At 34.5% G+C, this 18,236-nt stretch overlaps 1 protein-coding gene across 9 annotated transcripts in view; it reads left to right on the plus strand.

Moving 5' to 3' along the window:
* KCNT2 (potassium sodium-activated channel subfamily T member 2) overlaps positions 1-18,236 on the plus strand; it is a 375,554-nt gene that overhangs the window by 330,238 nt on the left and 27,080 nt on the right. For 4 of the 9 annotated variants that reach the window (XM_049106880.1, XM_025421037.3, XM_035711073.2 and 1 more), the window contains 2 exons: positions 749-799; positions 15,840-16,140. In XM_049106880.1, coding sequence (XP_048962837.1) covers positions 749-799; positions 15,840-16,140 — 352 coding nt within the window. The remainder of the gene's footprint in view (positions 1-748; positions 800-15,839; positions 16,141-18,236) is intronic. The other 5 variants (XM_035711074.2, XM_025421049.3, XM_025421042.3 and 2 more) reach the window with 2 other exon arrangements.

Below are 18,236 nucleotides of genomic sequence, written 5' to 3' on the forward strand. Positions count from 1 at the left end.
GTAATTCAAATTGTTTCTACAATACTGTCCATCCTTTCCAGCTCTAGTTTTTGCTTTTAGATTTTTTTCCTCTCCATCAACTCTCTCCCTTTATCCTCAAATATATACAAGTTTCCCCAGTTCTCAAGAAAAATTTTCCCTTTTTTCCTGTTTTATCTATTTTAAAGATTTTTTAAGTAATCGCTCCACCCATTGTGGAGCTTGAACTCATGATCCTGAGACCAAGAGTTGCATGTTCTACTGACTACGCCAGCCAGGTGCTCCATTATTCTATTTTTTTTCCTTATCTTACTCTTACTGTTAAACTCTGAGAAAAGTTTATATATGCTGTCTATTCTATTCCTTACCAACGTCTTCCACAGTTTCTTCCCACTACTTTATTTATCTTGTTCTTGCATCAGTAAAAGTCTTTTAGCTAAAATCCTTGGCATTTTAAGTTAGTTTTAATTTGTTTAAACGTCATATAATCTTTAGCAGAGTTCATAATCTCCTACATCTTAAAATTCTTTTATTCTACTTTTCATATTATGAGTTACTTTCTTTACCTGTTGTACCTGTTTTTATTGGTTTATTTCTTAAACTTTTACCCTTCTTTCTACTGTTCAGTTTCTGTCTGTAACAGCTCATTTTAGATGCTGCCAATGTGATCTTCATCTGAAGGCTTCTCCCTAACTCATTGTCCCTGGGATTGGCTTTGGAGCCCAAGACTCCAAGTAGCTGCAGCAGTCTGCCTTTGTCTCCCTTCTAGGACTGGACTTCATCTTTAGTTTCCAGAAAGTACTCCGTTAACCACCTGAAGGTAGGTAGGCTAAGCTTCATTGCAATGAGGCTCACCCAGAGCCTTGATCCCTGCACAATGCTAAGCACTTTATTATTTTATTTAATCCTCACCAGAACCCAATATGGCAACAGTATTATTCTTATTTTTAAATAAGCAGAGATATAGACAAGTTAGCTTGAGCAACATCAAAAATTTTGGAAGCAGCCGACCTGGTTTTGGATCTTATCACTACCTGACACCAGAGCCTCTTTTAATCACTAGGTCTCACTGTAGCAGCTCTGCCGATTTCTGAGCCACCTCTCTCTTCCACCATCTGTTTTGAGGTCCTCAAATACCTTCATTGAGAATCAACATGGGAAATGACACTTGAAGAGGAACCAGAAATTACTAAAGTCACGTTTGATAGTCTTTTGGTCTTTTTCTACACTTGAACTCAGAACACTTGTAATGTCTTGTGGTTTCAATTATTACCTCTATGTTGATGGATGGCAAGTTGGTGTTCTCTGTCCTTCTAATTCCTAAAAATGAAGAACAACTCATTTTCTGCCAGTTTCTCTTCACTTTATCTAGCAGAGCTACAAATATTTATCGAGCACTGCTAGGCATCAGATGCACTCATGCTAGATGCTTGGAATGCATCAGTTAACATACAAGAAAGATTTCTCAGAAAGCTAACATGAAAATTTCATGCCTATTCTTGAATTTACTTCTTGGAAGATTTACTATATTTAAATTCTCTTCTCTTCAATATCTTACATAGAAGAGACAGATTAATGACCGTATTCCTTACTTTACTCACATGATGCATGATGCTTATAGTGGAAGCTTGATGCCTACTATATCAAGTCAAACTTCTTGTGGATTTTAAACAACTTTATGTTCTGGCCATTCCTTATTGATACTCCTTCTGTCCCTGTTCCTGGTACAAATCATTTATTCAGTTATTCTTTCTGACCAAATGAACAATGGACTTGGTACCAGATGACTTGGATTTAAATGTTGGCTCTTCCTTTTACTAGCTGTGTGCAAAATGGCCTATTCTCAACACATAACAGAATGAAGACTAACTAGGGAGCATATGATTATCACTTCACAAATTATAAAAAAGGGCAGGCATGTGTTAATTATTCAGAGCTCATGGCAAACAATTCTGGGACAAAGTACATAGAGTAACATTTATTTCATCAGTTTTCACTGCTACCTCATTTTGAGTGGATAGCATTCCCTTAGAAAACATTTGTTTCAATACACTTACATTTATAAATAATGTAATAGTAAATTTCTTGTAATTTGGATAAATTTCTTATACATTAGCCAAACCCCAAATGCACTCTAATTTATACACACACACATTTCATAAGTCTGACCTCATCTGTCATTTTCTTTCACTTTCTTACAGAAATTTTATCCTCAGATCTTTTTCTTACCTTATTTTACAATTCTTTTAAAATATTTTCTGACTCTGATTCTTATCTTGTGCATTTCCATCCCCAGGAAAGCATTTCTTACTTGCATTATTTACTTTCTCTAACTTAATAAGAACCTCATTGGCATACTTATTAGCAAGAAGCTGTTTAAATGCATCCAATCTGTTTGATTTAATTTAACTACATAGTCATGGCTTTCTGTCCACTTAATGTCTTAAACTGCCTTGAGATCATTCTTTCACTTTGCACTGCCATAGGAAGTAAATTAAGCCGTTAGTCACAGCTCCTTGTTAAATGGCTTCTAGAGTCTATAAAATAATCAGAACCAAATGGAAAATTGCAAAGTTGATCTGGGTCACCTAGGTCTTCATAAGGGAGTGGTGGTCTGTAAGCAACAGTATACTTGGGTCAATAATACTGTTTTGTGTTGATTCTTTACATAAGAATGTGAATATTTGTATCTTCCAAGTCTTATATCATTGTGTCTGTCTTTTAATTAAGACATTACATATATCATAGAAATTTTCTTTCCACGGGCTATTTATCTATAACTGCATATGCTTTAGGGCAGTGGTTCTCAAATGATAGAAAAAGAGGTGTGTGTATTTGTGTGTGTGTGTGTGTGTGTGTGTGCACTTAAAATGTTTGGGGCATGTTGGAATTGGTGCTATATGCTTATTATGTTGGAATATATATGTTGGAATAAGCTATATGCTTATTATAATCATTGTAATGGTTTTTCATAAATTCATATGCTTAGGTCCTTTTTTTTCTGGACCATAAAATACTAGAGGAGATAGAATGATACCCTCTCTGACCTACCCTACAGTGTGTAGGAACTACCTCACACACATATACCCATGATTGAAACCACTCCTTTAGGCTCTATATTCCTGTAATTCTGGAAAATGATGAGAGAAAATTGAACTGTGAAGAGGACAAAGCTGACAATGAAAGTATGATTCTAAGTATGCTATTCTCTATACACACATATATAAGTATGTATAATACATAAAAACCTAAACATAGAAACCTCAAAAGGATGTTTTATGTAGAAAGCAAATATGTTCTCATATTTGAGAACAGTTATTTCTAGACATAAAATGAATGAATTAAGGAAAACAACTCTTTAGTATTCTTAGAAACCAAAAATTAATGACGATGAAATCAGTCTAAATTTAGACCAGACTTTGATTCTGATCTATTGGGCACACATTAATGTATGGAACACAATAGTTAAAATTAAATAACTATTGGAAGAGTGAAGAAGTGTCTTGAGACCTACAAAAAAGTTATACAAAATGTACAATAATAAGAATTCTGATGCCAATAATATTATCATTCCACTTTCAAAAAAGACTTAAGCATTATATTGAGGAGAAGAACAAATGCTATACTTTAAGAAAAGATAAAAACATTTCACTACTACACAATGAAAGAAGGTGGATATCATCTGACTTCATAAGAAAAACAATGAAAAAATGGAGTTAGTGGCATTGGTCAGTAGCATGTCATAGAAACATGACATAATTAAAGCATTTTCATTAAATACTTGAAATATATTTCTGAATACTACAACTCAAAAGAGTTATGTATACTTTAGAGAAATATTAACCCTTAAATATTGCAAATTGCTGTTTAGAAAATTTAGTTCTCAGGATTACCAGTAATCTCTAGAACATGTGTGTATGAATGTGAATGGAAGATGCATAACCTTTAGTAAAAAAAAAAATCCAGGGATCCCTGGGTGGCGCAGCGGTTTAGCGCCTGCCTTTGGCCCAGGGCGCAATCCTGGAGACCCAGGATCGAATCCCACGTCGGGCTCCCGGTGCATGGAGCCTGCTTCTCCCTCTGCCTGTGTCTCTGCCTCTCTCTCTCTCTCTCTCTCTCTCTCTCTCTGTGTGACTATCATAAATAAATAAAAATTTAAAAAAAAATCCCCCATCATAAGGCTGCCTGGGTAGCTCAGCATCTAACTCTTGATTTAGGCTCAGATGATCTCAGGGTCATGAGACTGAGTCCTGTGTCAGGCTCTGCACTCAATGGGGAGTCTGCTTTAGATTCTCTCTGTCCCTCTCCCTCTGTGCCTCCCCCACCATTCTCTCTCTCCTTCTACCCACTAAAATAAATAAGTCTTAAAACAATCTCCCATCATAAGTAGTGCTAAGCCAATGACCTTTATTCTCTTCTTCATCCTCGGTGTCTCTATAATAATAGATATTATTTATGATATGCATATTAGAGGGCAAAAAGCTGTAGTAAGAACTATTTGATAATATTAATCACCCATTCTATTACTTTTATAAAAAAATACTTCTTTCTTGGCCTCTCTGATAGTCAATTTTTCTATACATTCTCATGTTCTTAATTTCTTATTTCTTTCCTATTTTCTCAATTGAGGATTTTGAGATATAAAAGTTAAAATTAGAGAGTTATCTCTAAACCCCATCTGTCTTTTCATTATTGTATCCCATGTGCATTGGACAGTGTTTCACACAAGTACTCAGTGTGTTTACTGAACTCGGTCATAAGAATCCTTCTCAACATAGAGCAATCTTTTCAAATCTGTTCAAACTTGTATAATTGTATATGTACCCCTCCTGTCACTAATTTTGTGCTTAGTTATTATTTTACTCTTAATTCTTATGTAAATGTTTAAGGACATTTGTCTTGCAATTGCTGCTCTCATAATGTATAGCATATGACCAAGGTGGACAGTTTCTTGCATTGAAAGCCCGTGGTTTGGTCATTGTGAGTTAGTTCAGTTTCCAGGAGTTTCCAGGAGTACTAGAGGAAGAACTATGGTAAAGGAACTATAGTAAACTACAGTAGAGGGCAGGGGAGGGGGAGGGGGAAACTAGTGGGATTGCCTATTATATTGCTATTTGGAGAGAATCTAGAACCTTTTGTTGTAACTCATTCTGTGTGGGCCAGTTTTTGAGTAGCAGCATGAGTGTGCTTTAAAAAATTATAAACGAGGAATATGTTGCCTCCAGAACCCAAAAGACTAAAAGATGTTAGATTTGTCTTAATATTATTGGAACTGATAGATCAATAACTATTTCTTGACAATATCAGAGATGGAGAATCCCTTGACTGACCAAATCATGCCCAGAAATTTTACTAAATTGAAGGAAACTTGCATTTTGTGTAAGACAAAATCCCTTTTTGTATTCTCCTTTGTGAGTTTTTATATGTCCTGGATGAGTGTGTCAAATAAATCCCTTTGCAAGAGGCATCATCAATGTAATGTTATACATGTGTTCCTGAAGAAAGTTGGATGCAGTAAAAATCTTGTCTGCAAGGACTGAGGGCTTTTGCAAGGCTGTTGTGGTATCCTATGGGTAGCCAGGTAAAGAAGTACTTGTGTTCCTTCAAAGGTTAAATTGGCTGAGAGGCTGTCAAATAGGCATGAAACAGAACATGTTAGTCAAGTCTATGACTGCAAAGTATTTATCAATTGCTGATTAGAGTCAGTAATTTTGGTAATATTGGGTATTGCACCTTAATTCATGGTAACATGGCATTAAGATTGAGATACTCTACTGTAGGGCTCCATTCATTCTTTCCAGGTTTAAGAACAGGTCAGATGGGCTGTGAAATGGAGAAGCATTGGTGATTATAATCTCTTCTCTGAATAGTTCTTATAATTGGTTTCAATCTTGAAAGCCCTGTTCAATTCTTGAAGACCTTATTAAATATTTATATTAGACATACAGAAGGTTCACATGGCCCCATTTTATCAAACCAGTTGTAAGTGCCAAAAATTTTATTTCATTTAATTTTAATTTATTACTTATTGGATTGGATTGTGCAGTGTCTAGTAGAGGATATTGTAGGACAATGAGTGTTATGACTATGGGGGATTTAGGCAAGGGTGATAGTTCTGATGGTTAAGATGAAGTATACCTATTTGTTTTTGTTTTATATTAGATGCCCCCCAAGAGTATAGAGATTACCTTAATTTTAGTGCAGGCTCCATATTTACGGTACTTTAAACTTATTGGCATCTCCAGTCATAACTATAAAGTGAATCCCAACCAAAATTTTTTTAAAAGATTTTATTTACATATTCATGAGAGACAGAGACACAGAGACACAGGCACAGGCTCCTTGTGGGGAGTCCCATGCAGAATTCAATCCCAGGACCTGGGATCAGACCCTGAGCCAAAGGCAGATGCTCAACCACCACCCAGGTGTCCCAATCCCAACCAAATTTTTAAAGAGGCCCTGAAGGTTTGCCCTTTGGTACAGTTCAGGAGATATTAAAATTCGGAACCTGTGTTGCAGAAGCGCAAAGCCAGTCAGCTTCCTTTTATCTTTTTGTCTTAAAATTTTTTTTAGTAAACTAAGGATTTTCAATTCCACAAATTGTGCACTTTTTGTTTCAGTTGTTCCTGCCATATATCCAGTTTTTTGTTTTTTTTCCCTCCCTTTATATCCCCAGTTATTACTGTCTTTGGTTGCTAGACATTTGGGGGGATATTTTCTACCCTGTTCATGTTTGTAAGTCTGCTTTTCTACAGAGTTTCATGTCAGTTTCATTAGAGTTATGGATGTCCCTGATAGCATTGGTTGCTTTATTGGATTTAATTAATTAATTAATTAATGACCTAAGGTTTCACTCAGTTTTGAAGTAATCCCTTAGCTATGCCTCACAGGCCCATGGGTACTTTTCCTTATAACGGGGGATCAGGATCTTTGTGGTCACAGAGGCATAGCAGCAGAAGAAGCATTTTGTAGTGTCTTAGTGAGCTGTTTTCAGGAGTGTGGGCCTCAGCATGGCAACTGCTCTTGCTCAACAGAAGCAAACATGTAATAGGCCTATGTAATGCACAGAATATCAGTTCTTCCCTGAATGCTCTGTGAAATGAGATTGATGCCTGTTTTAGGCATACAACCAATGGTCATAGGATAAGACTCATTTCCTGAATTTACTGTCCGTCATGCTTACTGATACCTATACACAAAACTCAGTATGAAGCACAGAGATAGGTCAGAGACATATAACATGGGGCCACTTTAACAAAGGCCCCAAACTCATACTAATGGTCTGGGCTATTAGTAGTTCTGTCCGGATTGAGTTCTTAGAGTTATCCATTGACCTAAATCACAGAGTATGATAATACTAGGAGAGCCCTAAAGGAGCTCTTTTTTTCTCAAAGAAGAGTAACCATTTGCGGAGGATGGTAGGACTTTGCTCCAAAATTCTAAGAGCCTGAGCTACAATTCATTTATTAGGGACTGCCAAAGGCTCCAGACAGCATCACTATCTGCCAGTGACATTTCATGCACCATTGGTTTTACTAGATCACATAGCCCACGTGGCAGAGCAGCTTGCATAGCAGCCTGAAGGTCTTACGGAAACTTCTTTTGTCTGGTCCCTGCTAAAAATTGGCAGGTTTTTGGGTCACTCAGTAAATGAGCCAGAGTAACACACCCAAATGAGGAATATGTTGTTGCCTCTAAAATCTAAAGAAGCCTACTAGGTGTTGTGCTTCTTTTTTGGTTGTAGGAGAGATTAGATGCAACAACTTATTCTTTACCTTAGAAGGGATATCTTGCCACGCCTCATACCACTGGACTCCCCGAAATTTCATTGAGGTAAGAGTCCCCTATATTTTTGCTGGATCTGTTTTCCATCCTCTGATATGCAAATAACTTATCAGTAAGTTTTGGATAGTTCTGTCTTGCTTACTAAATCTAGTCATCACAATGTCATCATTGTAATGAGCTGGCATGATATCTTGTGGAAGGGAAAGGTTGTTAAGGTCCCTGAAAACTAAATTATGGCATAGAATTGGAGAATTGATGTACCAATGAGGTAGGACAGTGATGATACATTGCTGGCCTTGGCAGCTGAGTACAAAATGATTCTGATGTTCCTTACTGATGGGGATGGATGAAAAGACATTTACCAGATCAATAGCTGTATACTAGGTACCAGGGGATGTGTTAATTTGTTCAAACAATGAAACCACATCTGGTACAGCAGCTGCAGTTGCAGTTATCACCTGGTTAAATTTATGATAATCCACTGTCATGCTCCAAGCTCCATCTGTCTTCTGCACTGGCCAAATAGGTGAATTGAGTGGGGATATGGTGGAAATCACTACACCTGCCTATTTCCAGTCCTTGATGATGGCACTAATTTATGCAAGGAGTTCAGTATTGCTTTTAGTTTAATATTTTCTTAGGTGGAAGCAGTTCTAGTGGCTTCTACTTCTTCTTTCCCATCATAACAGGTCAATATAGTCAAGGAGCCAGTGTAGGGCTGGAACTGAAGAAGGTTTTGGGACCTACTGTGTTCACTGTGAGACAGACCTTAGCTATTGATCACATAACCTCCATAAGCTCCTACACTAACTGGTGGGCCAAAGTGATGTTTTGAGTGTTCCTGAAATTAGTATCATTTCAGAGCCAGTCTTTAGTAGTCTCTAAAAGGTCTGATTATTTCTGTTTGTTCAGTGTACAGTTACTCTGGTGGAAGATCATATGACCCTTGGGGAAGGTTGGGGAAAAGATTAATGGTATAAATTTTTGGCAGTATATTGGGTCCTTGTGTAAAAGGAACAAGCCTCTCCTTCATTGAGAGGTTCTAGTTTTGTAAACTGCCTCAAATCTGGGGTTTATTTGAAAGGCTGTTACTCTTTATTTTTATGATTCAGGTTACACTTTTGTTCACTTGACCCAGACATTTTATACTTATGCAGATCAGGTAAGAATTAAGAATTTAGTAGTTTTCCTATCTATTTTACCTGCAGGAACACCACTATCAATCAGCCAGTGCCATGGGTCTGTGCAAGGCCGACTATTCGGATTGCTGCTTTGACTCTGCTGTCCATTATAGTAACCATGCTTACCTTACCTTGTGCAATTGATTGCCACTACTTGGCCTCTGCCTCCTTGGGATCAAACTATTCCCATTTCATTTAGGTTTCCCGATTGAGTGACTGTAGTTACTACTCTAAGGTCTGGCCTACAGAGAAGACCTATTGGGGATCCTTTCAAGGATACTGGGGCTTTGCTCCCAAATTTCATTCTCATAGTTGTGGTGAAAGGAATGCCTTCTAGACCCTCTCATTGTGGGCGAACAGGTCTTAAATGAAAAATCTACTCTTATTTTCCCATCTCAAGGAAATAATCCCTTGCTTTATATTAAATCAAGTTAGGTCCTACATGTCCAGCTTGCTGACTGTGGGCCACCGTTTGGTGTAACAGCCACCAGAGGAACTGTTAGAACCTTTCTTGATGCAGAATCTCTGCTTAGTGAGTCCATATCAATAAATTCTGCCTGACTCACCTTTGTGCTTCTTCCACCATTATCCTGCACCCTTAATATCCATCCCATCCCCACACCTGTTCCCCAGATTTGGGTCTGTATAAACTAGAGAAATCAACAGGCTCTTTTATAGTATGACTTCTTGAACATGTGATGAAAAATAAAATAAGTAACATAAATGCCATCTATCTATCCTCTACATACTTACGAATCACTCTACTAGGACTCCTAACATAAGAATACAGCCAGTTAAAATAAGGACAACATTTCCTTCTCAACTTCTTCTAATTAACACAGATGAATTATTTAAATTATTTAAATTAATTATTCAAACTCTAAGGGAAGACAGCCACCATGTAGTTAACAGTAGTATTTAAGATCCTAAAGAAGGACAAAAAGGGTACGATTTTTTGGGCCTAAAGCACTAAGAAAGGCAGTAGGCAGTTGAAACCTCTGTACGTTAGTTATTTTTGAATAATAGTTTTGAAGGCTAGGGGAAAAATGACCACTAATGTGAGAAATAATGCCAAGGCAATAAGTTAGCTAGGTTTCAGATTCCACAGAGACCAAAGAAAACAAAGATTCAATTAAATACACATACACGCACATACATACATGCACACACATCCACACAAAAAAAAACAGATTGCCAAGGATATGTGAATATGAAACTTAATGTGTAAATTTAGAACAAACAATAAAAAAGAGCAACTGACTTGGTTTAATTTTCTTTTAGGGGTAATAACAAAAAGATGAGTGATGTTTTTGTGTTGAAGGAGGAGGGAAAGAGAAAGGAGGAAAAAAAAGAGTGGGAGATGTATTCTGTTTAACAGTAGTAGAAAACTAGCATAAATTTTTTGGATTATTTTGCATTATCTCCAAGTAGAGAACCTGCAATTTTTTTCGCTTGGACATAAGATTAAATTTTGACTTTCAAAGTTATTGGATTGGAATGGTGAGTTAGTGAAGATTCTACCAACTTTGAATAAACCTTATATTCATGGAATAATAGATGACATAGAAAGCTACCTATGAGAATATGTAGATGAAATATCTGATTTTTAGATATGGAAAATAAAGTCAAGATATTGAAATAATTTTTGTTATTCCATCAAGTGATTACTTTAAAAAAAGCTATTATTTAAACCTAAATTCTCGACTAATTATTTGGCTTTAGAATTTATGTTAAAGTATTATTATAGATTCTCTTAAGTTTTGTTTATTTTTGTCATGAAAACTGAAAATTGTTACTTTTTTTCAAGAAGCTCAGTTGGTTTGTTCAAAGTCATGAAGTACTGGCCTGATGGAATTGAAAATACAACCTACTATTTGATTCCAAATTCAGCAGTTTTTAGACTATAGTATTGTTATCCTCTAATTATCTATAAGATTCTGAAAATATGTTGAAAATACACCTAAATATGGGACACTTTGGTGGCTCTATCGATTGAGTGTCTGACTCTTGATTTCTGCTCGGGTCATAATCTTGGGTCCTGGAATCCAGCCTTTCTTGCAGCTCTGCACTAGGCGGGGCCTGTGTTTGGGATTCTCTTCTTCCCTCTCCCTCTGGCTTTCTCCTGCTCTTGCACTCTCTCTCTAAAAATAAATAAAAAGGCAATCCATCTAAATACAATGTAATTTGTTATTTTTTATCTCTACTTAGATAACAGACTAAGTGAACTTATAAACTGAGCCTTTATAGAAAGTATGGAAACATCTTGGTGTGAATTTTTTTTTTTTTAATACAAAGAAATTTCCAGGGGACCCAAAGTCACTAGCCAAGGTGCTTATGGATTTAAATTTCCATGATGTCTCAAGTATTTTTATAATTTAACCTTCCCTTAATGGAAAAATAGATAAGAATTCTTTCATAAAATGTTAAACTAGGGCTGAAAAGAGATAGAGAGAAGGCAAACCGCAAGACACTCTTACCTATAGAGAACAGTTACTGGAAGGGAGGTAGGTGGGGGATGGGCTAAATGGGTGATGGGCATTAAGGAAGACACTGGTTGTGATGAGCACTGGGTGTTGTATGTAAGTGACGAATCACTAAATTCTGCATCTGAAACCAATTTTGCCATATATATTAATTAACTAGAATTTAAATAAAAAATTGAAAAAAAATATTAAACTAGCATATCTTCAGTAATTTCATTTTCCTGTTTTCTTTAGCAACAATTCAGAATGTCTTCAGTCATAAATCAGATAACACAGTTTAAGCCTATTTTAAAGCCTATAAAACTATTCTTAAGGGAGCCATGAATCTGGATTACAAACACTGACTTTCAAACTACTTGGTGAATTGATTTATTTTAAAATATCACTTTGTTCCACAGATTGCTCAATAACCTTATGACATGAATTACTTCAATAAAAAGATTGAGAGGAAGTTGAATTGAGTCATTTTGGTGTGTGTGTGTGTGTGTGTGTGTGTGTGTGTGTGTGTAGAATGTAGAGAAGAATGTTTGATATTTATTGTGATCCTAACACTTTCTGCCTTTCTTGAAAACAATGGAAATAATTAAGCTCTTTTAGGTATAAGAAACATTTTCTCATTTATAAAGCTGCCAATTTTTATTCTTGTGAAGAAATATGTTTAGCCTTTTTAAAAACCATACTAAATTTGATAAATATTTGGAGAATAATATAACTTTTAAAAATAATAAATAAATTTATATGAAAATTATTGATTAGACATGTGCATTTTTCATTTCCTTATTGAACTGTATGAATATGCTCCCAGAAGCATTTCATATTAAATATGTCTTAGTCCAGTCAAGTTGCTATAACAAATTACCATAGGCTGGGTAGCTTATAAACAACAGAAATTGAATGCTCACTGTTCTGGAGGCTGAAAGTAGGAGATCAGGGAGACAACATGGTCAGGTGAGGGCTCTCTTCTGATCTCAGACTTCTCATTGTATAATCACAGGACAGAAGAGGCTAGGGATCTCTCTGGGGTCTTTATCCTAAGGGTACTAATCGCTCCATGAGGACTCCCCACTTAGGCCTAATCATCTTCTAATGACTCTACCTACTAATACCATCATTTTTGGGGATTAGGATTTTAACAAACGAATTTTGAGGGGACACATCATTCAGATCAGACCATAGCAATATGAAAATATCCTTTTTCATTCTCATAAGCATTAGTATTAAATCTTTATCTTTCATGTTAATAATTTTATGAATCTTCTGATAGTTAAAGTACAAAACCATCAAATCAGAGTCCTCTCATTATTCATACAAAGAGTGAAGAATAATTTATAGAAGCAAGGCAGAGCAATAAATCTCCATGTTCACTTAAATATTGTTCTCTTCTTTGGATTCATAAAACTTTAACCACGGAATCTTTACCCCCAGGGATTTGTTTATAGCACTTTGATTTCTTATGAAATATGGTCACTGATGGAGAAAACTGTATCACAAATATAAATCATTCCCTGTCTTTTTGATACCCATTTCTCACTTTTATATAACCTCTCATAATTATTTCTTCTTCCATTCTCCCTTTTGCTGTCTTTTCATACCAGATGATGAGCCATAATATTAACTAATATTTAGTGAGCATTTGCTGAGGCAGGCACTATATTATGCACTTTTGAAAAGTATTATATCTTAGATCTCAAAAAACACTATGGGCAAAGTAAAAATATAATTCACATTTTTCAGATAGGGAAATATGGGAACAATCTTAGTTCATAGAACTGGGAATACAGAGCTGATAAGTGGGGAAACATGTATTTAAACCTAGGTCTATCTGATGCCATTGCACTTGCTTTAAGCATTCTATTCCTCTGATTGTAATTCAGGAAAAGGTCCTATGATCAAGGGACTTCTGTCACAGGACTTCCACTAGGTCATGGTGTGTCATGTTCAAAAAACGGTAGAGTTAAATCAGACGATGAAATGACAGCAAGAAAATATATTTATAAATGGATGTCTTAAAAAAGGACACAGGCATACATACACATATTCAGTATCCAGGAATAGAATAACTAATGTTTATTTCCAGTGAAATCAATATTGTCGATAATCATTCTAACTCGGATATATTAACATTATTATATGTGGAAATTTATAATTGGCACATGTTTGTTTTATACATTAATGTGATATAGAAATTTGTACAACATTTCTATGAGGTAGAAGATGGGTAGTATTATTCTCATTTTACATAGGTTTATTGTAGGTACAAAGCTAGGAAATATCCAAAATATAGTTCCAGTTTGTGATATATATAAAATTCAGTGTCCTTTTCATTATGTCATATTGGAAGGATGGGAGAAAGACCTGCAAATTCTGAGCACATAAAGAACAATTTATGTGTTGTCAGTTTAGATTTCTTAAAATTCATCCTCAAATCATCCTAATTCCTTTTTTTTTTCTGCACTTAAAGTGAAACATACAAAGAAATGATACTTATTTTACTGAGTAATTGACAAAGGAACCTCATGATTCCTATGGATTTTATGTATAAATCATGTTATTCTTTTCTTAGGGAAATTCAAAACGATGAATAGGGTATTCCATAGTGTTTAGCTAATACATACATAGGCTTCAGTTCATGTTTTTGATATTCACTTGATACAATATATAACTAAGAAGAAACATTTGCAAAGACAGTGTTTCATCCTCTACTTGAATTATGGGTCTGGCAAGTCTACTATTTTTACATGTTTGTAGAAAATCAGACTATTACTCACAGGAACTTATGACTAGAAAGATCACTTCAAATAAATGTAAGATTGTGATTAACAGAACTCTGTAAGACAAATGTTTAGATATGAATGTTTTCATTTTTGCTACAAAGTACGTATAAAGTGAAACTACTGAACAAAGATTGATATACTTTACTGATGGTAGATATTACTCAAGGGTTTATGTATTTTACTTCCACAGAAGAGTTTTCAGTATATCATCAAGTAGATGAGACTAGAGGAGGTTAAGATTATAAAAGTATTCATTATTGCAAAACCATGTAACCATCCACATTTTAATACTTCCAACTTAAATTCTATATCTCAAATAAGTTTTCTAAAAATACTTTAATGAAATGTTCTCATTGCGGAGATTTGAAGATTAAGACAAACTATTTTTAATATCATTCACTGTTTTGAGACAGAAATATGGATGAATATTTAAATTTTTCATTGAATTAAAGTGTGAGATAGTTTCATAGCTTGCCACTAGGAATTGTATGTAAGTCATTGACTGAGATTCCATAATTTATATTCACTTTTAAAGGATTTTATTGGATCTATGTCTTGACCTTACTTATATTGGTAATTTAAACTCTATTTCTTTGAAAGCCAGCAAAACATGCAGATTAGAGGTGAAGTTCAAACTTCCATCCATAGAAAGGAAACACAGTTGCCAGATTCATGAATATTGGTCTTATTTTCTGTACAATTCAGGAAACTGTTCATTTGCATGTGCATGCTTTTAGAAAGTAAGACTTTCTGCTTTGATCTGTGTTGCATTTCATTTAACTTTCTGGTATGAAAAGCAACAGTTTGAAACAGGAAGCTTTTATTAAGGGCCAACAATCAAAGGAAAGCTTCTTACTTTAAAATCAGATTTAGTAGTAAACAAGTAAATTAAAACAGACTTTCTAAGTTTGTACATTGTTTTTTTCTTCCCCTCTAGAATAATCTGATTTGTTTTATTTGTCGTTCTAGAATACATTTGTGAAATATTAATTTTTACAACATTTTTCACTTAGAATACTGAGAACAGTTTCTGAAATACTTTTTAATATTTTAATAAAACAGGGTTATGTGGTGAATAATTAATGTATAAATTAAATAAAAGTGCTTTTTGTTTTCTTCTGGGTCATATGAGTGAATTTTTAAAAATTCACATTTTACAAAGTTCATTCCAGTGCCATCTTTAGAAAGAGCAATAACTTAAAAATCTTTTAAAAGATTATTAATTCCAAAAGTAAAAAAAAATTAATGATCTTTATTTAGATGATATACAAAATACCTGTAGATTTAGAAAAGTCCATTACATTGACTACCTTTGAAAATTTAAATTATTTTTTTTGTTTATGGTTCCAAACAACTCTGGTAATATTCTTTTGATAACTGATGCATGAAAAATTAAATCCTTTCATAAATACTTATATTGGAAATGCAAAGCTATTTTATTTGCTTCATATATAAGTTCAAACAATGTATTTTCAAATATTTTTAGTAACAATCAAGTGAAATCAACAAATGATTTTGCTCTGTGAAAATTCATGAGATATATAATTATAATAAGATACTAGCAAAAATTATTAACATATCTCCAAGTTTCAATTTTTCCTAAAATATCTAATTATCAATATCCATTTCCTTTAAAGTCTCAGATATCTATCAGTGTGGAAGAATGGGAAGACACCAAGGACTCCAAAGAACAAAGTCATCACCGAAGCAACCACCGCAATTCAACATCCAGTGACCAGTCAGACCATCCCTTACTGCGGAGAAAGAGCATGCAGTGGGCCCGAAGACTGAGCAGAAAAGGTCCAAAACACTCTGGTAAAACAGCTGAGAAAATAACCCAGCAGCGACTGAACCTCTACAGGAGGTCAGAAAGACAAGAGCTTGCTGAACTTGTGAAAAATAGAATGAAACACTTGGGTCTTTCTACAGTGGGATATGGTATGCTCTTTAAAAGTATTGTATGCTATGGACTTGTGATTCTTGCCATAGTCGTTGCGTAGTTGGTTCAAATTTAGTAAGTTAAGAATCACATTTTTGTTTCACAGGCCAGTTTGAAGGAACTACTGACACGTATCTAATACAGAAAATTATAATGATGACATTAAATGTTAAAAGTGTTAAGTATTTGCTTAGTTCTCTAGGCATTCTGTTGAACCTATTATATGAATTATCTTAATTTTAAAAAATTATCTTAATTTTAATTTTCTCCAAAACTCTTCCATTTTAGAGATAAGGAAACTTAGTCAATAACTTCCAAATTATCTTGTTAATAGCGTGGCTGAAATTTATATCCTGTTCTGTCATGCTCTTACACACACATACACACATTCTCTCATACATGCAAACCACATCTTTGTTGTTCTAGGATCTAGGATAAAATGAATTTGAGGCATTGGCAAGTGACTAAATGTACCAGCCACAGATGAACTGAAATGTTTCCATAAAATTTGTTTAGCTTCTTGTGGTCCAGGAACAGAAGTCTCCAAAGGCTTTAATTTGAAGCTCAAACAGTACTTGATTTCATATAGTGTAGATCTGTTAATAATTAAGTTCCTATGTTGATCTGTGAATGCAATATAGACCAAAAAGCACAGCCCACATAAATAATGCAAAGATAATTTTAAAATATGTTGTTTACTACTTTACAAATTTTATTTAAAAAAGAAATTTAGTCAACTTAATACCAAATGATAAATAAAATGGTTTTGTTTTATATAGAAATTGGGTAAACCAGAAGCAAAGATTATAGAAGTATCATGCAGGTTAAGGATAAAATGGAATGCATTCTATATTTACCCCATCTCATCTTTATTATTAAAGTCTCAACTTGAAACAATGTAATAAGGAGAAATTTTAATTATTGAATTAGAGTTTAAAAGAAGTTAACCTGTGTATCTCTAAACAAGAAAAGGAAACGTATTTGCTGAGTACCTACTCTATGCCAGGAACTATGTGAGGTGCTTTATGTGTGTTTTTCATTACTCCTCATAACCCTGAGTGGATAGGTGTCCCATTTTACCCTAAGAATTTGAAGCTTAGAGTTTAAAGACCTTGCTCAAAGGCATACAGCTGAAATGTGTTGGAGTCAGGATTCCATATGTAATTGAAATAATTATTTTTTACTTACTTAAATGTAGTTCACACTCATCCTTTACTAATAATTTTAGTTTAATCACACAAGATCTTACATTAAAAAGTAAATTCAAAGAAAAACTCCTTTTAAAAATTATACCAATAGTTCTTTGCTAATTTGATGACACTAAGTATGATTGTATTTTTTATAGAACTTAGTCCTATATTTATGTGTACTTCTGTTAGTTATTATTCAGCTACTCTTTCTTTTTTTGGAAAGTTCTAGTAAATGATTGTTCATCCAAGTTCCAGCTGTGTTTCATGAACACTGTAATCCAAGGCTGGTCCTGTAAGCAGTGTGGCAGATAACAGTTTGACTCTAAGAGACACAAAAATGCATGAGCTGGCTGCATGGGAGAATCATCAGGGAACATATTATGTTTTTGCTAATGAAACTTCTATCAGGTACCTTGCATTTAGTTATTCTCTGTGTTGTGTTTTTTTTTTATATATATATAAATTTGTTAATTTAATTCTCATACTAACTCTTATAGAAGGGAAGAACGGATATTGTCCACCTTCTTTTTTTCTCTCTCTTTTCCTCTTTCTTCCTCTCTCTGTCCCATTCTAACCATCTATTCATTCATAGGTCCATCAATCCATTCTAAGGCCATGTACTAGCCACCTTTAATAACATAAAGATTATGAAAACAGGATTTGGAATTTAACACATCATTGGCTTCTGTACTTCTCCATGTGTTCCTAACTCACAATAATTTATCCATGCAACAGATATTACTGGGCCACACTGGGAATAGAATGACTTATTCACGTAGGACCTCTCCATTTATGGAACTTATATTCTAGTATCAACCAGCAGACTCACTGAATATTTATTCTCTCCAAGCCTCTTTTTTATCACCGTGCCATGAGAATAATAATGCCTGTCATAATTTCTTGTG

This window comes from Canis lupus, chromosome 38 (genome assembly GCF_003254725.2).
Source record: "Canis lupus dingo isolate Sandy chromosome 38, ASM325472v2, whole genome shotgun sequence".
Taxonomy (NCBI): Eukaryota; Metazoa; Chordata; class Mammalia; order Carnivora; family Canidae; genus Canis; species Canis lupus.